This window comes from Psammomys obesus, unplaced genomic scaffold (genome assembly GCF_907164565.1).
Source record: "Psammomys obesus unplaced genomic scaffold, mPsaObe1.curated_primary_1811, whole genome shotgun sequence".
Taxonomy (NCBI): domain Eukaryota; kingdom Metazoa; phylum Chordata; class Mammalia; order Rodentia; family Muridae; genus Psammomys; species Psammomys obesus.
In genome coordinates, this window is record NW_026596166.1 from 5,386,835 (window position 1) to 5,413,313 (window position 26,479).

Genomic DNA, 26,479 nt, shown 5'->3' on the forward strand with positions numbered 1-26,479 from the left:
TGATGGTTCCCAGAACCTACATTGGTGGAAGAAGAGAGCTTACTGCACAGAGTTGTCCTCTGACCCTAACAGTGCACTATATGGCACTTGCCTCCTTCCCATCATAAACATACAATAATAATAGAATTCATTTTTAGATGTATATTTTTAATTTTTCAGTTAAGTGTCTGTGTGTGGGTATGTGCATGTATGCGCAGGTGCCAATCTGCCTCCTCCTAGGAACTGTAGATTCAGGCATGTGAGCTGCTTGAGAGGGTGCTGGAATTGAACTCTGGCCCCCTGGAAGAGCAATGTGTGCTAATTGTAAGCCATCCCTCTAGCCCTAGTACAGTATTTTGTAAGCTTTATTTTAGGGGCCTTAGGTGTTACTGCAAAGCCTCTTCTGTGCAGACTGCAGATTGCAGATGTGCTGGCTCCCTGGTAGCCCTTGGTATCTCTTGGAATTCTTAATGCTGTCCCGACAAAGAGCACTCCCTGTCCATCCGTCATTGTTGAGACTGGGCCTGTGAACTATGTAGCCATTTCCTGTCCCATCTCCCAATGTTGCCTCATCCAGTACAGCAGGCTCTGTTTTCAAGTGCTGCTCAAATTGCTTGTCCTAAAATTCTAGAAAACTTCCAGGGGGAAGATGGACTTCTCTCTTTTGTGGGTCTGAGTGACTGTCATGAGGAGGAAAATGAAGTTTGGGGAACTTCATACTTGTGTGACTAGAACCCATAGGGCCTTGAAGTCAGAGGTACTCTAAGCTGAGGGGTAGCCTGTGCTTTCTAGTGGTTGCCTGTGGGTCACCTCCCTTTATATAGCAGTCAGATTCATGAGCTCCCTGTCCCCAGGCAGCTCTTCACTTGTTTCTGGATGTTTTCTCTGTGTGCATCATGTGGTCTAGGTGAAGCTTCGAAGAGACTCAGCTTTTCGTTTTAGAAAGGCTATTGACAGCAGAGCAAGAAACATGGAGCTTGAAATCTGGTGTTGTATCAGTTTGGATGGAGACATTTAGAACACCCAACCCAGTTTTATTCATTATCTGCCTGAACATTCTTTTCTTTTCTAAAATAATGCATAGAGAATATTTATTTAGTTTTTGTGTGCACATACGTGGTGCTCCGTGGTCCTCCATGGTCAGAGGTTAACTTGCAGGAATCAGTTCTCTCCTTCGGCCAGATAGAACCTGGGGGTTGAAATCAGGTTTTAGGCTCAGCGGCAAGCACACTTACCCACTTGATGCAACTCACTTTCCACCGCCACCACTCCCCCCACCTCACCTTTCCCCTTGAACTTGGCGGTAAAGGCATGACCATTACATTCAGATTTCTTGAATGTTTTTGGTATTCTCAAAAAATGCTGCTTTATATGGAGAAGTAATATTTTTCTCTCTTTGGTCTATTGTAGTTGTAACAAAATATAATTAAATCAAAGCATACAGTTTGCATTTGTATAACTGTGTATGTGGCCATGTTCATACCTCAGGTACAATGACTGCCTATCTTTTATTGTGGACTTTAATTTGTTATGTTTATTTTAGGGTGAAGTTAACTTTTGGGGGGGGAGATGGGATAGGGGGGAGACAGGTCTCATTATAGAGGCCTGGAACTCACTATGTAGAGTTTATTGCCAGATGCAGTGGCACGTGCCTTTAATCCCAGCACTCAGGCAGATAGAGGCATTCGAGTTTGAGGCTAGCCTGGTCTACAAAGTAAGTCCAAGACAACCAATGCTACACAGAGAAACCTTGTCATGAAAACCAAACAAAATTATTAGTTTATTTAGAATTTTGTTTGTGCTTTGAACATATTCACACTCCTGCTACTCTCAGATCCCTTTCCTACCCTCACAACTTTGTATTCTTCTAAAATAAATATATATATTTAAAAAAATATATATATGTTATATATCCCAGTGTGTTGGTACACACTTTTAATTTCAGCACTCAGGGAAGCAGAGGCAGGTGGATCACTGTGAGTTCAAGGACAGCCAAGGCTACACAGAGAAACTCTGTCTCGAAAAATAAAACACCTTTCTCCCAAAACCAGAATAAATGTAAAATACAGATTTGTTTTACTATTTCTTTATGTACATGTATGTATGTATGTGAGTGTGTCTGTGGGCACCTGCACAGGCCAGTAGAGGACTCAAGATACCCTCTAATGGATGTTAGGCTCAAACTTGTTCCCGCTAGCAGAGTGCAGGCTCTTAGCTAAGCCATCTCTCTAGCTCCTTGTCCCACCTCGTAACCCGGAAAGACCAATTTGTGCTGCCCACACGTTCTCGGATGTGCAGTCTTCCGCCAAAGCGTGGTCATGTAGTTGTATCTCTGAGAATATTGAGGGTTTTTTTTTTTTTTTGCAAGTTTTTGCTAGTCCTTGCATTGTTCTTTTTTCTTCTGAGTTGCTCATTTTGTTAAAATGCCTACTGATTCTTCATAGTAATCGTTACCTGCCCATGTACCAAAACCTACTTAATTCTTGTCCTTGTAGGTTAAGTGCCTGTGTGCATGGTATGTCTGCAGTTGTGATGCTCTGTGGGTACTGGCTCAGAGCAGGGTAATTGAGCAGGCCCTTGCCAGCCCTCTGAGAACCTTAGATATTATTATGCCTGTACATCTTTCTTCAGGATCCTCGTGTCCCCCCAGAAGAGACCTCTTGGTCTTCTGCCTTACTCGAAACAGAGCTAAGAGAAGAGCACTGGCTCAAATCTCCCGAAAGTAGGCAGAGTGTTAATTAGTCCTGTGACTTCAGTAATGTTTTGTTTAGCAGTGTTTGGTACCTGAGACTAGACACTCTCTCACATTCTCTAGCCTTAGACTAAGTCTTTAGAACACTGAAACACACAGGGGTGTTGAGGACATTGATGCTACAAACTTTGAAGCTGCCCTGGCAGGCGCCTCTCATACCTGTGCATCAAATCTAGCTAATGCCTTCCTCCCATTCTTGAGCCTCTGAAGCTTCTCTGATGAGAACTGGCACCTTGTTAGCATTCTTCCCTGCTTGGGGATAGGGTGGGATAGATGAGGTGGGAGGGGTGTATATTTTCATTCTTCCACTGTCATTGTAGTGAAGTTTTAAGAAAGAGGGTCAGTCCTCCAAGGCTGGCTGGAAGACCATCACTGTCCTCTTTGTTTCACTGTCCATTTATTTTTAAAGTTCAACGGAGGGCCTTCAGCTTATCTCTGTTACTCCCAGGGAAGCCTTCTTTTAAATCTTGGACTCAGCACATTGACATGTCTGTCTTTGCTTTGTAATCAGTTTGGAAACTTGAGGTTTTCTTTGACGAGCTGCCTGTGATACTGTAGATGACAATCTATGGGTGTGGAATGTGGTGTTTTGGAAGTCAGAACTCATCGTACTCCTCCCCTCTTGGGCCACATGCCACTATCCTTTTGTTTTTGCTTCCCATCATAATGTCGGAAGCGCGTTGCACAGGCCAGAGGAGGCAACTTGAGGCTCATGTCTCTTCGTCGCAGGGGATGGTGCGTTTGACAGGACTCTGCAAAGGTCCTACTAAGACAGTTTTTTTTTTTTTTGATAACCTAATGAAATACTTAGTTAAATAATCTTTGTTTAATTGCACAGTTGTTAAACTTTTCAAATTAGCAAAACAGAAGCACAATTGATTCAAGTTTTGCTAACATTCTACTCCCGCAAACCTCTTATGTTGGTTGCATATTACTCATTAAGCCCTTCCACTTAAAGTAGAAACCAAATTAAGAAATAGAACTTTAAAAGGTTAATGATTTCTATAAACAAGGACTGGAATGCCATAGAAATTGCATTGTGTAATTTTTGAGTATCTCTCAAATAAAGAGATAGATACTGAGTCTATCCGAGACACAAATACCCTATACCCTCCCTTTCTTTTCTAGCCTGTTAAAGCCACATGCCTGTTTCTTTTTGTAAATAGAATGCTTTTCTGTACAAGTAAATTGTTAACTCACTGGTTGCCTCCCATAGTTCACTGGAGTTTGTCCAGCACTCTGTGTGCCCAGCAGCAAGGACATCCATGGCATGAGGAAAGATCTCAGTACATACTTGTTTATTTTATTGCTAAACGGCCAGAGTCATTACTAACAGTATCGTCTATCAGTTAGGCTGCTGCCTTCCTGACCGACAGCCCTGGGAAAATTGCCCTGGATTGGCTGTGATTTAAGTGACCCCCACCATGCCATCCAGGGCCCTGCCAAGGGTCTTTTGCATTTGGATGCTTGGTACTCAGAGTGACAGTTTGGAGAAATGATGTGGAACCTTTAAGGTGTGGGCACTAGTGGGAGGCCCCTAGGTCATTTGGGGCACACTCTTGGAAGGGCTTATAATACACCAGTCTCTTTTTCTGTTCCTGGTTGGAGTTGTAATGTCGCCACTTCCTTGTCATGTAATTGATCACTACCTTATCAGTGTGGTCAGGGGACCAGCCCGTGCTGTGAGCTGTGTTTGCTATTCCATTTGGACATTGAGTCTTCAAAATTGGGATTTAAAAAAACAACAACCCAACATTCTTTTTCATAAGTAGTTGTGTTAGGTGTTTTGTTATAGTGACAAAAAGCTGGTTAATATAAACTCTTGTCCCAGTTCTGTGTGTGTGTGTGTGTGTGTGTGTGTGTGTGTGTGTGTGTGTGTGGCAGAGGGGAGGGGTAACCATGTATATCACTTTCCCTGGAAGCCTTCTCTGTTACTGTACTTCTTACAAATGGAGTAGATAGATCCATTATTCATTTGTATAGCATCTTGAAATCTTGTGCTGTTTGTTATTTTATCTGCCATTAGACTAGACTGTGAAAGCGGATTCTGTCTGACTTGTGTGTCACTATATTCCTGGTAAATCCTTGCCCATTTGCTGGCTCTTAATATACAGCAATAAATATTTACTCAAAATACTCAATTTAGAACAAACAGAGCAGATGATGGATGAAAAGCATTGTGAAGCCAAAGTTGTGTACTGTTTTACTGTCCATTTTAGAAGACTGTTATTTAATTCCTACTTTCTGCCATATTTGAAGGGACTTTACTTTTGGTTAATTAATTTTGCCCAGAACTGTGTTTCTTCAAACAAAGCATGAAACAGAAACATGTCCATTTGGTTACTGTCCCTTTTCTGCTGTCAGGCCCTGCCTTACATCTCCATCACTTAGACTTATTTATGTATAACTCTTTATAGTCACACATGCATAAACACACACACATACACATATATGGCATTTTGTAAAAGTGAAGGTAGGCAGCTTTTATTTCCATGCTGAGTTGGTTTTGTTTTATTGTAGTGATGATGAACATATTAAAAGTTAATAACATTCAGGAGTGTTTCCAAGTTTGTTCTTCATCTAGAGAAACTTCCCCAATGTCATTTTTACAAAGCAGTAGATTTGTCAGCTTAAAATTCATGTCAGCTTAAAATTGACGTATACAGTTCAGTAGTCTAAATGTATGTATGGGGGTTCAGGTGTGTGTACGCATGTGTGTCGGTGCATGTGGAGGCCAGTGATTACTACCCTTGGCCGCCATTCACCTTTGTTTGAGACAGAACCTGTCAGTGGCCTGGAACTCACTGGTTGGCTGGCGGTGAACTCCATGTACCCTCCTCCCAGTGCTGGGGTCACAAGCATGCACCACCTGGCTTTTTGCAGGGGACCTGGAGATTGACCTCAGGTCCCCATCTCCCCTGTCTTCTTTTAGTGTTGTATCTGTGAGCAAGAGTGTGCATTTTTTGTATGTGTGCTTTTCACACTGTCAGGCGTTTGTGTGGACATATGCTTTCTGTACTGTCCATCGTACACGCTAGAGTGAAGTTGTTCAGATATATGAACCTGTGGAACTACCAGACTGTCCTTCAGCCTGGACCATTTTACCTTTTTTTTGGGGGGGGGCGGGGGGGGCCTTTTGAGACAGGGTTCTTCTGTGTAGCCCTGGCTGTCCTAGACTCACTTTGTAGACCAGGCTGGCCTGGAACTCACAGAGATCTGCCTGCCTCTGCCTCCCTGAGTGCTGGGATTACAGGCATGCACCACCGTGCTTGGCAATTTTACATTCTTGCCAACAATAAATGAAGGCTCCAATACTTTTGCCAATACTTTCTTGCGTTGGTTTGCATTTTCATGATTAATGGAATGGACCACTTTTTCATGTATTCATTTGCCATTCTATACCTTCTTTGGGATATATATTTTCAATAATCCTTTGTCAATTTTTAAGTTGTTTTTATTTTCTCAGAAAATTTAAAAATTTTTATTAGCATAAAGTATTTAAACACAATAATGGGCTTCATTGACATAATGTATTTTGATAACCCCCTAATTACCCTTTTGTCTCTTTTCCACTCCTGAGTGCCTTATTCTTCTCAACCAGCCTCCTTTTTTCATGTCTCTTTGTGAGGGTAACTCAGTAAGTTTAATTCGGATTGCTTATAGGAGTTTTATCATTGAAGAAAATATCTCTGCTTCCCCCAGCAACCATGAGCTGCATTTCATCCTCAAGGAGTGCTGGGCCCCATGAGCCCCTCCTCTTTTTACTACAGTTATCTTTCCATTGAAATTGTGTTATTGAGATTTGATAGTTCATTATTTATTGTGGGTACTCCTAGCCTTTTGTCACATATGTTCTACACATATTTTCTCTTATTATTATAAGTTATCTTTTTACTGTCTTTAAATCACAGACGGTTTTAGTTTTTTGGTTTTTTTTCCTTTTGTTGTTTATGCATTTCTTGTCAAAGTTAAAAACAACCATTTGTTTTGGTGAATATTATTCTTGTGTTTTCTTCAGTTAATCATTTACTCTTGTCTTCAAGTCGATTATCCATTTTGAGCCCATTTGAATTTGCAGTATAAGCTGGAGGTCTGACTTAGTGTTATCTGGTTGTCCCAGCACCGTTGATTGGAGACTGTTTCTTTCATACTGAAATTGTTGGCATCCCATGAAACCATGAAACCAATTGACTATGAATTTGAGTGTTTTTGGACTCTTGACTGTATTCTGTTGACATGTATCTTTATCACATGCCAGTAGCATACTCTTGATTGCTGTCTTTATATTGAATTTTAAAACTGAGCAATGAGAGTCCTGAGTCCTCTTACTACTAAAATCGCATTGGCTCTTACAGGTGACTTATATTTCCATATAAACCTTAGAATCAACTAATTTTGTTGTTGGTTGGTTAATGTCAGATCTTGTGTAGCTATCCTTAAACTCAGCTTCAAGGTCTTCTAGCCTCAGCCTCCAGAGTGCTGGGGTTCTAGGCATGCTCACCCTCACCGTGCTGTTAACGCCCCCACTGCACCCCACCCCTGTTGGTGTTTGAGCACAGGGCTTTGTGCCACTGAGCTTTTTTCTTACTTCTTCATCTAATCAAGTGTTAGAAAAACAAGGGCCCTGGGATTTCTTATAGAGATTAGGCTGGGTCCATAGTGGCCCCTGCTACTTGGCCTAAGATTGCGCTTGTTTTCTCTTTTATGGCGTGTGAGACTTGGGACCATATTTATCAGAATTCTGTGGCTAAAATTGTAACTGATCCAAAATCTAAATCATGCTATTCACACACGCAGGTATAGAACATGTTTACTTTGATGAGACGTCCACTCTAAGCACAATTATGTAACAACTCAGACTAAAACTATTGCTGGATCATTTGGAATTTCAGTGTCTGCTTTAGGTTTCATCTTCTTGGGCCTTCTGGTAGAGCTGACAGGCTTAACTGGAATTTATGTTTCTTTTTATACTGAAAAGTCCAGAAGTTAGTGACATACAGTGTTGAAAGTTGTGGACTTTAGGCATTCACTGTCTGGGTTCAAATCACAGCGCTAATGCCTCTCAACTGTGACATCACCAGCAAGTTACTTAAGCTTTCTGCACCCCAGTTTGACCATCCATAAGGCCAGGGTAAAAATTCCTCACAGAAGGACTGACCTATGTAGATTGCTTAGAAAGTGGTCTATTGATCACGTGAGCACTGCATTGGCTGTAGCTGTTACTGTAGCGTGATCTCTTCCCTGGATATAAAGCCTTTGACTCAGTGCAGCTGGCTTCCCAAAGACTACTGCTGCGCTGATGTACTGCTTATTTAGTAGCTTTCTGATGAGGAAGAAGGGAACAGGGACCATAAAAAATGAGCAATAGAATGTCTAAATCCTTTACCAGAACTGTCTCTGACAGTCTTTTATTCTACTCTTGTTTTACAACAGCTTTTGGAGCTATTTGACAGTGAAGACCCCCGAGAACGGGACTATTTAAAAACAGTCTTGCATAGGATTTATGGCAAGTTTCTCGGGCTTAGAGCGTTTATCCGAAAACAAATTAACAATATTTTTCTAAGGTGAGTGGATGGTAGGCACGCAAGAGAACAACGTTGCTGTTTTTGCAAAAGCGTTAAGTAAACCTCCAGGAATTAAAGTAATGTGCTAACTTCTTCTTCCCTCCCTCTCCTACTCCCTTCCTTCCCTCCCCTCTCTACTTTCTTCTCTTAGGTTTGTTTATGAAACAGAACACTTCAATGGTGTAGCTGAACTGCTGGAAATTTTAGGAAGGTAAGTATTTGTAGATTTCAGGTGAGCCTTGTTCTGCAGGTCATGTTCAGGTGCAGAATCTCTTCTGACCTGGATCTTTTGCTCTAAATACCTTAGGTCTTTCTAATATGTGCTTATTCTGTTTCCAAGCAACTGTAAAGGGATAACTTTGTTCCATAATTACAATTTGTTAACTCTCCCATAATGACTAGAAGGAGTGCATAGCTTACTCAGAGATGGAATCTGGTTGGCTGTCAGGCCAGTGACAGCACAGCACCTCATTCTCTAGGCAGGTTTATAATGAATTAGAAAGACTGCCTACCCAGGTGTGCAGTTAAGCCGCCCTCAGAGGTGGAGCAAAGCAGGAAGAGGCAGCTGTTGTATGGGTTTTGGAGCTGATGTAGCTGGGCAGTGTGATTGCTTAGTCTTTCCTTCTAAGAAGAGGAGAAACAGGAAGTGGAGTCTCCTTGCTTCGTCCCTCCCGAGGCTGGGCAGAGGTTTCAAGAGTGAAGAGAAGTGGTGTGTGGAGATGGCAAGGGTGTTGAAAGAGCAGGTCAGCAAGGTGCTCTGGAGATGGAAGCTCATGCTTTAAGAGGAAGTTAGCAGGTTAGGCGGCTGTACAGTGGAGCAGAGGGAGGGCAAAAAATGGGTTTGGTAAGAACCTTTGGGCACTGTCTTTCTCTTTGGTAGATGCTCATAATCAGATTTACTTCTGTTAAATTGCTGCTTAATAAACGATCTGTTGAAGTAGCTAAAAAGTCTTGAATATTAATGGTGGGAGGAGTTGGCTCTCTTTTTTGGACAAATGTAAATTACAACAAGAGCTTGTCTGGGTTCAGTTGTATAGGATAACATTGCTAACCCTGTCTCTTCTTTTCCTAGTATTATCAATGGCTTCGCTTTACCGCTTAAGGCAGAACACAAACAGTTTCTGGTGAAAGTGCTGATCCCTTTACACACTGTCAGGAGTTTATCACTCTTCCATGCCCAGGTAGAACTTTAAATTAAAACTTTTTGGAGACAAAGACTTCCTTTGTAGCCAGGGCTGACTGTGGACTTGCAGTTCTCTACCCTCTTCCTTCTAGTGCTGGGATTCCAAGGGTGAGCCACCACACCTAGCTTGTAGAACAGCTTTTGAAACAAAATGAAATGTTTACGGATTTAGTGTGTCTTAGGATATTATTCCCCCACCCCTTTTTTTAAGGAAAAGTGTGTTAAAGGTAAAAAAAAAAAAAAAAAAAACGAAAAGAAAAAAAAAAAAAAGGAAAAATACTCCCCCAGGAAAATAAGAAAGTCTGCTTTTTTCCTTTTTATTTTTATTTTTTCACACAGTAGAATCATGGAACTATTTTTAAGGTAAGGAAGAGGGATGTTTCGTGTTACATCACGACAGACTTCCATGTTTAAAAGGTTACCTGCTGCAAAGATTACCCATAGGAGAATGCATGTAAATGTGAAGAGTAGGACAGTGTAATAGAATGAGACAGCTTTGGGCCTTGCCTAGTGAACTGAATGTTCTTGAGTACTTGATCCTGTTTCTCTTTGCTCTGGGCTGTCAGTTGCCCCCCCTCCCCTCCCATCACTTCTACTGCACTCACAGTAGACACTTTGAGAAGTAAGCAAATCTATAAATATTTTCACATCTTCCTTTTTACAACTCCTTCATTACTTTAACAATCAGATCTTGCGGAGTGTGGTCACTTGCACCTGTGACCTCAGCACTTAGGAGGTTGAGGCAGGAGGATTGCCTTAGCTATACAGTGAGTTGTCTTGGAACAAACAGATACCTACGTAAAAGGAGTGATGGTGACACTCAGCTCCTGTGCTGCCCTCACTGTAACTGCTGTGCTGAGCACTGCATTCATTGAATGGTAAGCCTGTCACTGGAAGGCATAATTGATCTAGTGAGATTTTTAATTTTAGTGTTTTAAGCCTCTGGCTCCCTTCTCTTTTGAGTTTGCATTAAAATGTAACACATTTTTCTAAGCAGTGTTCCTTCTTAAATGTGAAACTCTGTATTTTGAGGAAAAATTAGTCCATATGTTCCAGATTTAGCACACCATCAAAATGTTGGTTTTTAAGAGGTAGGTTTCCTGTTCAGAAATCTTTCCAAGCCCTTTAGAAAACTTGTCTTTAGTCTGTGCAGTGGGATATCACATTTCATGGTTATTTGAAAGCATTCCTGTTGAGAATGGGGGCACTCCCCAGATACTGACTTTGGCAAGTATAGCCTTTGATTTTTTTCAGGAACCAGTGTTTTCAGGTTCCCTCATAAGGCAGTTGCTGGGTTTTTAGAAAGTGCCTGCTTCCCCACAGAAACTAAAGCCCAGAACTTGAGAGGCAGCTGGAATTTGAATGTCCATGAGATCCTTTTTACACTGCACTGAGTGAAGGGTTTCAGCCCTGCTTTGCAGCAGCCTCAGAAATGTTGTCTCAGTGCTCTTTAAGGACAGAATTCCTCTGTGGCCTTGTTACTTTTCACTGACTTGAAAATACAGCTTTTAGCTGTAGTTCCTGCTACTCGGGAAACTGAGGCAGGAGAATGATGTTGAGCTCAGGAGTTCAAGACCAGCCTGGGCAACATGGCTGGATCCCAAGTCTAAATGCATAAAACAAAACAACAACAAAACAAACAAACAAACAAACAAATCTTTCTTTCTATGAGGGTTCAAATGAAGTGATTGTGAAGTTAAACCAGAGTTTGAGAAGTGTTGGTGCGCTGTGCTTTCAGCTTTTACTTGTGGAATTAACGTTCTGTCCTTTCCCTTCCTTCCTGTTTAGCTGGCGTATTGTATAGTACAGTTTCTGGAGAAAGACCCTTCACTTACAGAACCAGTGAGCTTTTTAAAAATTTTATTTTCCGTAATGTGACAAAATAAGAACAACCTTTATTAAAATCATGTGAAACATTAAATGTCTCCTTTTCTCTCCTTTTCCTTTTAGGTTATTAGGGGGTTAATGAAATTTTGGCCCAAAACATGCAGTCAAAAAGAAGTAAGTACTTAATGTCAGAGCATGCCAGTAGTGAAGGAAGTACTATGCCTAAGAGCTCACTGTGGGCTGAGCTTACACAAGCATGCCTCATGTAAACCTGGCTGTGCAGCTCTTTTTCACTGGTGATCAAAGTGAGGCTTCGAGAGATTAATTAGCACACCCAAGCACACAGAATGAGAGCGTACACTAGAACCTGCCTCCTGAACTCTGAACCCTGGGGCTTCTAGCCATTGTCATTCCTGCCCAAGCCACACTCTGTATCTAATTATTTGGCTCCATTGATTGTCACTTCTGTAGTGACTGCGTAGATAGAAGGTTTGCTGTCACTGCAGATGGATTCCTGAGAAGCCTGCTTTGGTCCCCATAATAAATCGTATTATAGGTGAGGCCTTACTGTATGTAGCCTCATAATATACAGCAGAACTTTAACTTGACATGCCTAGGAATGAGGCCCCATACAGTCACCTAAGTAGGCATGTCCTTTTATGCATGTGTGTAAGGAGGCACCAAGCAGTACCTTGAATAGAGCCTAACTGTGTCCACCTCAGATCTGGAGCCTTCTTCTTCTGGCCTTGAAACAGAGGCCACCTGTTAGCTTTATGTCCCAAGAGAACATATGTGTGTTGGCAAAGGACAGGGTATATAGGAAGAACCTCTTTATCACATCAGCCATGATTCTAACCCCTACTCCAGATAGCTTCAGCAAGTTACCTCATTTCTTAACAGCATGAGGTAAAGGGAATCTGCATTGCTGCTCTTTGTACCTTAAGATACGAAAGAAGTGTCATTATTGATATTTCAGCTGCCTACTTAGCTTTTCCTTGTGTTACTTTTCATGAACAAATAGGTAACTGCTATTTGTTATTTTTTTTTTGTTCTAGTTATACAACTGTCTAAATCTATTTATCTCCCTCCTTTGTGTGATCTTCAAGGCCTTTTTTTTTTTTTGCATACAGCCTTGAGGCCATGAGATTCACTGTGTTCTAGAGAGAGGGGAGAGGGAGAGGGAGAGAATATGTGTACATATAAGCATAGAAACAGGTCAGTGTGTGCTGATGTGCTTAGTTGGGGTACCTTAAAAAAACATGGGTGTGTGTGCTAGTAGAATGACAGCTGTCTGTTGTACGATGATATGCTCCACTGTGCTCTTGTGGACCAAAGCACATTTCTACAGGAGTTTCAGCCATTATTTTAAAAAGCGGGTTTGCACGGGAGGTGTTAAATGTCTGGGTCGCTAGCAGTAGGTGGAGTCCTGAAGAGGGAGAGGCCAGTCGTTTAACAGAAGACCTTATGCTGAGCTCTTTGTGAAGGGGGTGTACTCTTTGTGTGTATGGGGGTGAGTGGGGTTTGCACATGTAGGCCAGAGAAGGACTCTTGACACAGTGACTTGCCATAGACCTTGGAGGTAAGCTGGCAGCCACCAAACCCTGAGATCTTCCTGTCTCAGTACCCTAGAGCCCTGGGGTTGCAGGCATGCATATGGCCCAGCCTGTCTTCTTATGTGGGTCTTGGGAATTTGAACTCAGTTTCCTTATCTTTTCCTAGCAAGCATTCCTAACCACTGAGCCATCCTCCCAGGCCAAAAGAAATAGAATAATGTCTGGTTCGTTTGTTTGTTTTTGCTTTATGTGTATATTTCTCTTAAAATAGTAAGTAAATTTGATTATGTGGAATTTTTAGTGGTGGATCTCATATTTTGTGTTTTGTTTCTATTTATAGGTCATGTTTCTTGGGGAGCTGGAAGAAATCTTGGATGTGATTGAACCATCACAATTTGTTAAAATCCAAGAACCATTGTTTAAACAAATTGCCAAGTGTGTTTCTAGCCCCCATTTTCAGGTTAGTAGTAAAGAGAACATGAGCCAGAGTAGTGTGTGCCAAGTGAAGTCATTTGGCTAAACTTCATTTGTATGGTGGGGAAAATCATGGGCACCAGCTACTTTTTTCTCTAAGTTTTTTTTTTTTTTTTTTTTAAATTATGTATGTGTCTGTATGTGGGCATGAGTTCATAATACAGTGGCCACAGAGGCTAGACACATCTCAGATGCCTGTGGCGCTGGAGTTACAGATGGTTGTGAGCTGGCTAGTGTAGGTGCAGGCAACTGAACTTGGGGCCTCTGTAAGAGGCAATCTGGTCTCTCAGCGACTCAGAAGTCTCTCCAGCCCCTGCTATAAGTAGTTACCTGATGTTGGGCATCTGCCCTGAATAGCCTCTATTTCATAATTTCAGTTCCCAGAATACCATGCAAGAAGGCATGGTGTGAAGGCCAAAGTTTAGAAGCCATAAAATAACTTGGGTTAAGCTCATTTCAAGTGAGCTGCTGGGATTTCTTTACGGTGTGTGTGAGTAGTAGTCAGTAATGCTTAGGAGGGAAGAGATAACTTAGGATAACTGAGTGTAACTTTGCTTACCCTGCTCAAGGTTTCTACAACAGGGGAGTGTAGGTGAGTTTTCAGTTAAATGCGGCTTCTTGCTAAGCTTGCTGGAGTTGATGGCCTTCCCACAGCCTGCTCTGCCTCCTTGTGGCTGTTTGAGGAGAGCACAGAGAAGGTGCACTTGGCATGTGTGTTTCTAAGGAGGTCCTGGCTGCAGAACTGTGGAACCCTCACAGAAGAAAACAGGAACAGAGTCAGACACAGTGTTTTATTTTACCCAGTGGCTGTCTCAGCAAAAGGCCATCTTACAAATGTAGCAGACTCACCCTACTGCCCATCATTTGAAGATACTATTCAACAGCACAAAATTTGTGCTAATTTGATGGTGGACTGTCCGTTAAGCTGCCAGGCAGAGGCCCTGACTGTTACTGTTTTTAAATCTAAAAACATGTTAATATATCAAGCTTGTGCTTATATCACACAGAACAAAAGGGAAAAGTAAATAGAACACCATTCTGTGACGTGTCTAGATGGGATGCAGATAGAAAAGTTCAGAACAGTGTGTGGAGATGGAGCACACTCCACTAACCCTGTAGTGCTCAAACACACGGACTGTTCATTTCTATTTTCACTAGCCTCTTTGGTATAGTGGAGGCCACGGTTCTTTTACAAAAAAGGATGGCAGGGAGGCTTACATAATGCTCGAAGCTTAGAAAGGAAGATAATTTGTTAGACTAGGGAGGAAGTTCAGTAGTTGAGCGTTGTCTAGCCAACTTGGTTGGCTCAAGTTGCCATAACAAAATGCCCCAGACCAAATTGCTTAAACAGCAGAGATCTATTTCCCCACAGTTGTGGAGGCCAGGTGTCTGGAGTCATGGTTGGTTCTAGCATGCACACTGACCCTCTGCCATAGTCTTAGGTACCTCCTTTGTGTGTGTGTGTGTGTGTGTGTGTGTGTGTGTGTGTGTGTGTGTGAAGATTGTTCATTCTGCCACAGTCCCCACCCAGGTGAATAGTACCACAGGCTCGCCCATTCCCACCACTTATCAGCTCTTTAGGGAGAATTTAGGGAAGAGTTGAGAGCAGGCTTCTGCATTGGTAGTCATGTGACCTTGAGCCAATGACTTACCACCTAACTCTCACAAGTCTTCATTTATGAAATTGGGGTAATGGCACAAGCTCTGTTAGCTCCCGGATTTCAAAGCAATGTTGTGTGAATGGACACAGCACAGTGGCGAATGTGTGTTAGTTGTCCTTGAAGACAGTTCCTCGGTGCTCAGGAACCAGTAACTGTCCGCAGTGTTTGAACCTGCTATAGCGAGACAGGCTCCAGTTTCTCAGTCTGTCAGTGGGTGCAGTCTTGTGTTACTTTTCATTCTAATACATGATTTCCTTATTTACGTAAATAAAAGAAGCCATTTGAGTTCATCAAGTCCAAGATGAGTGGCTCAGGCCCAACAGATCAAATTAGAGCATGGCAGCATTGTCGACAGAGAACAGGGAACGAATAAGCAAATGACACTTTCCTCGAGCCAGCCCTACCTTAGAAGGCCCCACAGCTTTGCAGGTAGTGCCACAGGCTTCGGACAAAGCATTAAAACGTAAGCCTGTGGGGACATTTAAGACTCAGGGTATAACAAGACCTCAGCCAGACAAGGAATTCTGAAAGCCGAGCTGGACGAAGCTGTGTTTGGAGGGGAGGGATGTGTGGGAACTATGCGGAGAAGAGTGTGGACATAGATCAGATGTGTAGACTTAAAGGAGAAGATAAATCAACAGGTAGGGAAAAATAAAACAAAACAAAACAAACTTTTTCTCCCCAAATGGATGAACCACCTGGCAACTACTTAAGGGATCATAAATCTTCACAAAATTTTTATATACTTTTGATTGAATGATTTAAAAATAGCTTTAAAAATACTTTTGTTTGAAAAGATTATAATTTGTTTTATCATTGTTCTTTGTCTTTTCTTAAAGGTGGCAGAAAGGGCACTCTATTATTGGAATAATGAATACATCATGAGTTTGATAGAAGAAAACTCTAACGTCATCCTTCCCATCATGTTCTCCAGTCTTTACAGGATTTCAAAAGAGCATTGGAATCCGTATGTTTTCAGGTTCCTTCCATCCTTAGCCTCCCTCCCTCTTCCTCTCCCTGCTCTCCCTTTTCGTTTTCTGTCTCTTCCCTCTTCCTCTTTTCTTTAGTAAAATGTCACACAGCTCTCTGTGTACCAGATTGCACATGTGACAAGATAAAAATCCCTCCTGGAAATTTGCTGGTTGGGGGGACTGAAAAGCAAACAAATATTTTAACAATATTTTTTAAATATCTATTTACTTGAGAGGCTTTCTGACCTGTCTGAAGGTAGCCAGATTTAGTTTGAGAATGTGCTGGAACCCCAAAGGATGTGCATTGGCTGGCAGGGCTCAAATTGAACATGTTAATTTTTTTTCTAGGATCTTCCTGTACAGCCCATACCAACCTCAAACTCAATGATCCTCCTTCCTCAGCCTCCTGAGTGCTGGGGAATGGCATCAGATAGAATCGTAATGGAGTTGGTACATGGTGGTACTCGGGAAAGCCCCTTCAGACAAGGGTCCAGTACTACATAAAAGGCACACAGCTGTTAAAAGTGCCTGTCAGGTTCTGAGGCCCTTGGCTTAAAAGAGAAAAGGCATGAGGCCTTTGGGTGAACAGTGCTGAAGACAAGACTGAAAAGGGAGCAAGGCCCACAAGCGCCTTCACCAAGGGCGACATCAGGGAATAGTGAGGGACTGTGAAGAAGTGGTCTGAAGAGATTTACTTTACAAAGGAATATCCATTTCCCAACAGCCAGCAAAATTGTTAGGTTTTTTTATAGCACGGGTATGGAGAATTTTTAAAATCTTCAAGGACAAGTTTAATTTAGTTCCAGGAGAGTTAAAATATTCTATATTGAGATGCCTTTGCATGTTTCTGTATGTGATAAATGAAAGTTTTATGTGGCATTGAAGAATTAATAAGTGCAGTTCAGTTTGTCTTTTAATTATTTGCATGGAGTTGTAAAATAACATTTTTTTTTCAATTTTCTAATTATATTTTCTGTATTAATAAAACTTTGAGAAAGAGTCATTGAGCCTTGTAGTACATACTTCTCCTGAGGGTCTGTAGAGCAGCCCTAGGCAGTGTCAGTAACTGCCCAGGATCCCCGCCTCTCCAGTGCTGCCCCTGGGAAGAAGGCCATTCCTGAGCCTTAGCTAAGTTTCCTTCTTTGGGCACCAAGCAACAGCTGTGCAGGAAGACCTCAGATCTCCCACTAGCGTTTTTTTAGATATGCCTTCTTATTAAGAGTAGGATTGGGCAGTTTGTTGCAAAATGGAAGCAATCTTGTATAGTTTTGAAAAGGGAACCCCAGTTCTTGCCTAATCTGAAGCTTTCGAGTCTGTCACAGCACAGTGCTCACATTGTCCAGATGATTCTCTGCTTGATAAGAATAGTCGGGCAGCTTGGCTTCTGAGCCATGCAGTGCTCCATAGCCAAGAGCATCCGGCCCCCGCCTGACAGTTTTCAGCAGAAGGGCTAATCAGGAGCAGATGGACTAATACAACCGCACTGGAGAAGCAGCTTGTCGGGGCTTGGGAGCTTGTCTTTGAGCACCAGTGATTTATATACTCATTTCTACAGGAACACCTTCTGATTCTAAATTATGTATATTATTACTTTGAAAGTAATGTTTTTAACCTCTGATCCTTATTTATAGAGCAGTATGTCTGCTCTGTCTTCCTTGTTTCTTTGTTTTAAGATAGTCTCTATATGTAGCCCATATAGGCCTTGAACTCTCAATGCTCCTACCTCTACCTCCCAAGTGCTGGGATTACAGTTATACACTATCAACCTGGTGAGGTGGTTTTATTCTGTGTGTTTGTGTGTGTGTGTGTGCTCGTGCACGCACGTGTGCAAGCATGCCTTCCTGCCTGAGCTATCTCCCCAGCCCCTGAAGCACCTTTATTTCATATTTGCCTTTTGTTGTGCATTGGCCGTAAGCATGTCTGCTCTGGGTACCAATAATTTGGAAGGGCAACATTGGGTTTTAATTCTGCCATTCCTTAGGAAGACTGCAAACAGTAAAGAATTCAAGTCTCTTGATGTGGAATTGGACTGTATAAAAGGGAACAGGAAGCCAGGTGTGGTAATACATGCCCGTAATCTCAGCACTAGGCAGGAGGATCAAAAGTTCAAAGTCACCCTCAGCTACACACTGAGTTTGAGGCTGGCCATGCTACATGAGTTTTGAGAAGTGGCTTTTGGGGAGCAGTAAGGGTTGTAGGGTTGGGAGAGGGGGTAGGAGGGTTACGATGATCACAGTGGGCTTTACAAGAAAGCGTGAGTTCAGGCTTTTATGTATATGCGATAGAGTTGGCACAGATTTATGTAAGTTTTCCTTTTGCTTTTCTACTCAGCACCCCATTGTGAAAGACTAACCAGCATGTCCTCCTCCTTTCTCTCACAGGGCTATTGTGGCATTGGTGTACAACGTGTTGAAGGCCTTTATGGAAATGAACAGCACTATGTTTGATGAGCTGACAGCCACATACAAGTCAGATCGTCAGCGGTAACTTTTTAAAGCTCTTTTGTCTGCTGTGCATAAAGTTACTGAGTCCTTTCTGAACTCTTTGCTGAAGCTGCCTGGTTGCACATCAGATCATAAACAGCAGTGTATTTACCTAACATACTTTCCTTCTGCATGCTCATTAGCTGTGCGCTCGTTAACGTACTGCTAAGTGAGACAGTTTTGTGGTGGTGTGATTTTTATGAAGCCTGCTGCCTTGCTCCTTTTATTTCTGTTCTCACAGGGTTAAGAGCCTGGTCTTTTGCACTCACTTCAGGGAGTCATTAGGTAGTTAGTCTTCTGGGCTGACTCCTGATGCTAACCCACCCAACCTAAAACTGGGCTGATGTACTTTACTCCAGTGCAGGAGAGACTGGGCATTGTTTGTCCAGATCTTACTTTCTTTTTTTTTTTTTAATTAAATTTTTTTATTTTTTATATTAATTACAGTTTATTTACTTTGTATCCCAGCTGTAGTCCCCTCCCTCATTCCCTCCTGATTCCACCCACCCTCTCTTATCTACCTGCCCCTCTCTTAAGTCCACTGACATGGGAGGTCCTCCTCCCCTTCCATCTGATCCTAGCTTTAGATAGATCTTACTTCCTAGTCTAGAAACCAACAAATTTATCACAACTTAAAAGAGCAATGAAAAGAATATAAATATTAATGGTCTGGGATTAGAAAATAGGGAAGTGCTTCTTAAGACTAGAATGATGCCAACAGTCTTTGGATTTTATTTACATGATTCTCCTGTTTTATTTTTATTATAATTATTTTGCTGTTTTGTTTTTTCAAAACAGGGTTTCTCTGTGTAGCCCTGGCTATCTCAGAACCTTTTTTGCACATTGGGATGGCCTCAAACTCAGAGATCTGCCTTCCTCTGCCTCTGCCTCCCAAAAGCTATGATTAAAGGTGTTTTATTTTTTATCCAGTATGTTCAACTTTCCAAAGAATGTTCTTAGTTAGGGTTTTTGTTGCTGTGAAGATGCACCATGACCAGGCAAGTCTTTAAAAGGAAAGCATTTAATTGGGTTTGGCTTACATTTCAGGGGTTTAGTCCATTATCATGGTGAGAAGCACTGCAGCACACAGGAGGGCATGGTGCTGGAGAGGTGCCTGAGAGTTCTCTATCTGGATTCCCAAGCAGTAGGCAGAGAGATTGACACTGGGCTTAGCTTGAACATTTGAAACTCAAAGCCCATCCCCAACAAGGCCACACCTCCTAAAAGTGCTGTTCCCTGGTGACCAAGCATTCAAATCTATGAGGCTGTTCCTATTCAAACCACCACAGATGCACTGGAGAGATTGAGGAAAACAGAAAGAGCTCATAGTTGGTTCCCTGGCTTGACTCTGATCACATGGATGCAGGCATGGTCTTGTAGGTCATAAAGCCTGGGCCTTAAAGAGTCCCAGAGTGGGTATGTGGCATGTTCATACCTTGGTCTTTGCTGAACCCCGTGGAAGGATGCTGCCTGTGATTTTCTTGCTCCTTTGCTTTGTCTTATTTAGAATGTGTTAGTTGTGTTTTACTGAGGAAAAGAGCAATGAACAGGAAAGTTTGGGACAGAGGACCAAGGACCATTGGCAGAGATTGTTTTTAAGTTATAGGGATGTGATCTATAGGAAACAGTTTAATTACAGAATATAGTTTTAATATTACAATATTATTTTTAAGTACAACATTGAGCTAAATGTCAATTCTGTATTATACTTGAAACCTAAATAACTGTTGATTCGTGATATTATCAATTGTTAAAAATTACTAACTTTTTTTTTTTGTGCTACAGTTAAGTTAAAATATTTTGAGAAGTTATTTTTTTTAAGACGGCTGAGGGGGACTGGAAAGATGGCTAACTGTTAAGCTCACTTGATGTTCTTCCAAAAGACCCAGGTTCAAGTTCAGTACCACATAGCTTCCAAAAGTTGTAATTCCAGTTCCAAAGGATTGAATGTGCACTTGTGTCCTCCTTGAGGCTCAGGCATGCACACAGCACACAGACATATATGCAGGCAAAAAATACCCATATGCATTAAAAAAAAAAAAATCAACAGTAACAACTTTTAAAAAAGGAAGGGGGTTTGCTAAGGGAATATTGGAATAACAAACAGTGCACAGGGCATAGCATTTGTCTGTTAGTTCAACAGAATTTTCTGTAACTTATTATTCTGGTTAAGTAGGGATTAAGCCTGTACAATCTTACTAAGACTATTGAAGGAGCTTCAGTGTCACTGGGTGGAAGGCTGTGTGTGGCTAGCTTATGCAAAGGCTCAGTGCCTGGCTCCCATATCACGGTGTGGGAGTATGTGCACAGGCGCTTATTTCAGATTAGTTGATTCATATTTAATGAAATCCCACAGTGAAGTTATTTTTGTGCTCCTTTATTAACTAAGCTAGATGGATCAGTCACTTGAGAATGAATGGACTTAACTAAAGGGACTGGGAGCTGGTAGAACTGTGAATTGAGTCAATATGCTAGAGGGTTAAGGTGCTTCATACTGAGTGGACTGCATGACTGAAAGTTGCTTTCTGAGCCTGATGCAGTGGCGCACACCTTTAATCTCAGCACGCAGGAGGCAGAGGCAGGAGGATCAGTGTGAGTTTGAGGCTAGCCCCGTCTACAGAGTGAGTACAAGACAGCCAAGACTACAGAGAAACTTGGTCTCAAAAAAACAATAGATAGATAGATAGATAGATAGATAGATAGATAGATAGATAGAAAGGTAAGTTGTTTTTTGTTTGTTATCTTATTGTTGTTTTGGTTTGTTTAAAAAAATAATAAGAATGATACTTTGGCAAACAAGCAAAAATAGAAGGTTGTACCAAGCAGATACAAGTATTGGTTTCCCCACAGAAGTGATAATAACTTAATTCGTAATTGAACATGGATGTTTGGGGCTGTAATGAAAGAGCCAAATACACGATTTTACTTGTTAATGGCAGGAAGTTGATAGTTTCAGTTCAAAGGAGATTTTTAAGCATTACAAATCAAAATGGTGGGTGGAGTAAGCTGTTAAGACTGTCAGATATGAGTGCCAACAGTAGTGCTGTGTGAAAAGAAATGGGAGGAGAATTTGACAAGATTTCCAGCATTACAGTGTGTTGATGTCTTAAAATTCTCACCAACACAGAGAGAAACTGGGAAAAATAAGGTGGGACTAAATATATCAGCAGTATTTAGATGTTTTTAGAGCCAGGCACACACATCTGTAATCCCAGCACTTGGGAGGAAGAAGCAGAGGAGCAGGAGTTCAGGGTCATCCTCCATTAATGAATTCAAGGACAGCCTGGGCTACCTGAGACTCTTGTCTGAAAAGTCAAGACAAAACAAAAATCAACAACAAAGAAATATTTAAATTTTTTTTTCATTATATAATTACACCTGTATGAAAAGGAAAGGTCATAGAAACAGTAGACCAGTGGCTGCCAGGGGCTGGGGGAAGAGGGAGTAGGCAGTATGATTTCTTCTTTGGGGATAGTCAGAATATCCTAAGCTGAGACTGTGTAAAGTTGTCAGCATGAAAGCAGCATGGTAACTCAGTGTGCATTCATCTGGAGAAAGAAAGGACACTGCATACTGTATTGCCGACCAACTAGAGTGAGCAGCTTCAGTAGGGAGATGATGATGTCATGATGGATGCTGGGAACCACAGCAGTGTGAGCTGCCACAGGATGGGCTGATTTTCAGCAGCGGAAAGTTCCCGACCCTTCTTTCCTCTGTTCCTGCAACCAAAGAAGTCACTAGAGCTCCACATGAGCCATAGGATTTAGGTTCGTGTACTTGAATCGGTTTCTCAGAAAGCATGCACTCAGACTGATATTACCTCTGGCCTGTACTGTCAAGCAAACAAGTGATGCTGCCCTGCAGCTTGCCTGCATCCACGAGTCAAGAGTCTAGAAGCTGGCAACATCCTTTCTAGAAGTCCGTACCCACTCTAGGCTGTGTCCTTTTTCAGTCTCTGCCTTCCCCTGTTTTAATCTTAATTAAAACTTATGTTTGGCTTTTTGTCTTTTGCGGGGAGGTATAGGGTCTCACCCGGTAGCTTAGGCTAGCCTTGAACTTCAAGTCATCCTCCTGCCTCAGCTGTGTGAGTGTGGGATAGCATGCTAAAATCTTTTTAAAAATATTTTTATTTCTACTCATATGAATGTTTTGTCTGTATGCATATATGTGCAGTACATGTGTGTCTGGTGCCTGCATAGTCCAGAGGCAGACTTTGGAGCCCCCTGGAACTAGAGACATTTGTGAGGCACCATGCGAGTTCTAGGAACTGAAACCTAGTCCTTTGGAAGAGCAGCACTAGGCAGGCATTTCTCCAGAGATGCTGCAGAGCCATCTCTCCAGCACCCAAGATGTTTTTCTGAATTAATTTCAACTTTTTTTAAAAAATTAAAAAAAATCTATAATGATTAGAGACTTTTCTAACTTTGCCCCTTACGCCCTTAAGTGCAGTTGTTCTAGGTCAAAATTATTGCATAAGTAAATATTTGAAAACCATCATGCTTGCTGAAATTCACACTGTGCAGATTGTTTAAGAGAGCCAAACATAGTAAACAAGGCCTAAATTGCCAAATGTTAATTATGAAGGGAAGCTGAAGATGACTACATTGTTTGATTCAATATCCCAGCACGTACAATGGGAATGTCAAATTACTTGGGTTTCTTTAATTTATTTTAATTCGCAGATGATGAGAATTACATTTTATTGTTTTTTTTTTTTTAAGTTTATTTTTCTTTTATGTGTATGGGTGTTTGTCTGCTTGAATGTATGTGTACAGGGGACAGAAAAGGATGTCAAGTCCCCTGGAGCTGGAGTTAAAGATATTTGAGCTGCCATGTGGGTGCTGGGAATTGAACCTGGGTCCTCTGGAAGAACAAGTACCCTTAAACACTGAGCCAGCTCTTTGGCCCTTCTTTCTGTCATTAACAAAACTTTGCAAAGTATTGATGATTATTAAAATAGTGTTCCACATTGGAATTCCATGCAAAGATGACATTATGCAAGTGAGTTTCTCTGTGGAAAAACAAAGTGTTACTGAAGTGTGGTACACAGGACCAGCTCTTTGAGCCGAGGTGACAGAACTCCTGTGCTTAGGAGTTTTTGGATTTGTGAATTCACTGTGTTATCTGGGTCTACTTTTCACCAGTTCATCACAGTAAGCTAGAGGTAATAATGTGAATTATATTAGTAGATGTGAAATCATGCAAAATATTTTTAATAAGTGTGAATATATTTAATTTATAATGGCTTTGTGTTCTTTGATTATGTATTTCCTACTTAATTGATGTTAAAACATTTGTTTTAAAAAAATATTGAATTTTCAAGAACTCTTTGGCAAATTTAAATAGTTGAGTCTATTTTGGCTTATCCAGTTGGGGTAAGCTTTGCCAGACAATGCAGTATGAAATTCTGGAAAACACTGGTAAACTGGTGTTTAACAAATAATTAAAGGCTTGGTCACTTAAAGTTTTAATACATAGTAGTACCAGTGTCTACAAAGTTTCTGTTATATATTCTTATAATATATAAATATGTAACATGAAATATAAATATGCTTTGATCATGTACTTTCAGAAATGACCACTTTCAGTGTGCATCATATGGGAAAGTAGACATGAATAAAGGAGAGGATGTGTTCTTTTGATCTTGCACATTTTCTGTCAGTGTCATTTTCAGCATCTTTTTTGAGGGTTTATTTGGGAACAAATAGAAGGTTGGGTTCTGACAAGGCTCTGAGCATTTAAAGCCATTAAGCACTTTGGTGTTAAGATAGGTGATACTAGAAATCATCTCTAATTTTGTTTCTCAGTAATTATACACTGTATTGGAGTTTATACTGTGTCTAGAGATAAAGGGATGTTAGTGTAAATCTTAAAATAGCCTTGCTTTCTACTTTATTAGTCTGACTTCTGTATCAGTGAGAGTGTCAAAATAGACCCCACACGAGGGAAAGACCCAAAAGGAAATCGCCAAAAGCTTGCTGCTGAATGTGTCAGAGCCACTTCCAGGCATCTGCGACGGAATGGCACTCTCTGTTGGGTAGTTTCACCATACCCTCTTAGTTGTTTACATTGTTCTCTGTTTCTTCCCCAGTGAGAAAAAGAAAGAAAAGGAACGTGAAGAACTGTGGAAAAAATTAGAGGATCTGGAGTTAAAGAGAGGTCTTAGACGCGATGGGATAATTCCAACTTAACAACAACCTGACAGCGACATCACTAACCCGTGGGGTCACACGCTTATGTAGTAGAAGGATGGAGCAACAGTTTTCTGTATTGTGCAACTTTACAGTAGATTTCACATTTGTCTCATTATTACAGCAGCACTGTATATACCTGTCTCTAAGTAAAGGAAACATAAGGACTTCAATCCAAAGTGTGGACAGTAGAAGGACTTCTCAGAACTTCGCAAACGTAATCATTGTTCTAACCCTCCTTAAAAACAAACAAACAAAAGGTCTTCAGAGATCTGTTGGTGAAATTGCTATGTTAAAATTCCATTATCAGGAGTTCCTTATTTATCACTAGCAGAGAGTATGATACAATTTTCAAATGTGAACAATCTTAAATTTAGCTTGTCTTTCTGCTAAGCTGTTAAATGTATTTATAGTAAAGGAAGAAAAGATTGTCATTTCTTTATAAGTTTGTATAACACCCTCCTCTGGACAACTTGACTGTAATTTGACATCTTTTCCTTTTGCACATCTTCATGAGTCGAATGTCCATGTGGAATGGGGCTATGAATTACAGAGGTCCCTGGTGAAAGTTTGTGTGCTGGGTGAATATCTTCCCGGTGACCAGGGGTCCCTGGTACTCCTTTAGTTTTCAGATTAGGAGTAAAAGAAGAAGAGGTGATAAGCATGGTAGCAAAGGGAATGTTGGGCTTCATATGAGATATGATGAGTCCAAATCAGTGTCTTGAATCCTTTGAAAACAGGCAGTAGGAAACACAGGCTTCAGCATCTGCAGTATTAGCTGCAGGCATCATTGTGCATCCAGACCAGAGACAACTTAGAAATGTCAGAGAAACATCCTTTGGGATCCTGTGAAGTAAGAAAGACAGAGCACTAAGCGATATAACCATGAAGTTGAGCACCAGGACTGCGCATCCAGTTGGGAACCGAGCTGAGCAAACAGCACGAACTGTTTGGAGTTGTTGCCTTACTTTCTAATATGTACTTATAAAGTATTCAGCAAAAGAGGATGCAGCCTCTGGGAGACACAAAACATGTTCCAGTGTTTTTTGTAGATTCTTGTTCTATAGCTCATCAAGCGCCAGCCCTGTTTTTAGCCAGAAAGGATTCAGGATCAACATTATGCGTTCTGAATTGGATGCATACTCCTAACTACTGTATTTGTTACCAAAAGTGGTTCTACAAATGCTACTGAAAAAAAATCTGGAAATTCCTAATGTCCTGAGTATTAATAATAAAGTTTAAAAAATGCTTTTATATCAAAGGTGCATCGTGACCAAATTGTTTAAGGACAACAAAAAACAAAAACTAGGGCTGTACTCTAGATGAATCTTCCTGGCTCTCTGCTCTGCTTTAAAGGAAGAATCTACCTGGTAGGCCAGCTGCCGCTGTACCGGTATGCAGGATATGCATCCCCGATGGGCTTGCATTGCTGTGGACTGGCAAATGTGTGTCTTGGGGATTATTTCCAAGAAGCTTTTGCTTGTTAGAGACAGGGCACGAGCGAGCCGAAAACCCCCAAACCATCACATCTAGCAGTGTTCAATTGGCATCTAGCAGAGCCAATTCTGTGTTGAGTTGTGATTGTAGCTAACATGAACACATGAACTGTTGTTGCTCTTAGTAGAAATACAGTATAAATGTGGGCTTGTATATTTTCTTCCTTCCTTCTAAATGTAAAGCAGGATATATATAGCTTTGTTGTTTGCAAGGAAAAGGAGGGAAAAGCCACTGACCTTTCTCACTTATGAAGTGTTTCCAGATTGTCAGTCACAGTGTGTATATAAAAATAAGCTAATTATGTTTACTTTCATGTAGGTACCTTCACTTTTTTTTTTTTTTTT

At 41.2% G+C, this 26,479-nt stretch overlaps 1 protein-coding gene across 2 annotated transcripts in view; it reads left to right on the forward strand.

The window, feature by feature from the left end:
- Ppp2r5e (protein phosphatase 2 regulatory subunit B'epsilon) overlaps positions 1–25,899 on the forward strand; it is a 143,385-nt gene extending 117,486 nt beyond the window's left edge. For both annotated transcript variants that reach the window (XM_055595537.1, XM_055595539.1), the window contains exons 6-14: positions 8,165–8,295; positions 8,447–8,506; positions 9,368–9,476; positions 11,267–11,320; positions 11,429–11,479; positions 13,199–13,318; positions 15,833–15,960; positions 18,346–18,447; positions 24,539–25,899. In XM_055595537.1, the coding sequence (XP_055451512.1) occupies positions 8,165–8,295; positions 8,447–8,506; positions 9,368–9,476; positions 11,267–11,320; positions 11,429–11,479; positions 13,199–13,318; positions 15,833–15,960; positions 18,346–18,447; positions 24,539–24,638 (855 nt within the window). In that variant the 3' untranslated portion in view covers positions 24,639–25,899. The remainder of the gene's footprint in view (positions 1–8,164; positions 8,296–8,446; positions 8,507–9,367; positions 9,477–11,266; positions 11,321–11,428; positions 11,480–13,198; positions 13,319–15,832; positions 15,961–18,345; positions 18,448–24,538) is intronic.
- The last annotated feature ends 580 nt before the right edge of the window (positions 25,900–26,479 follow it).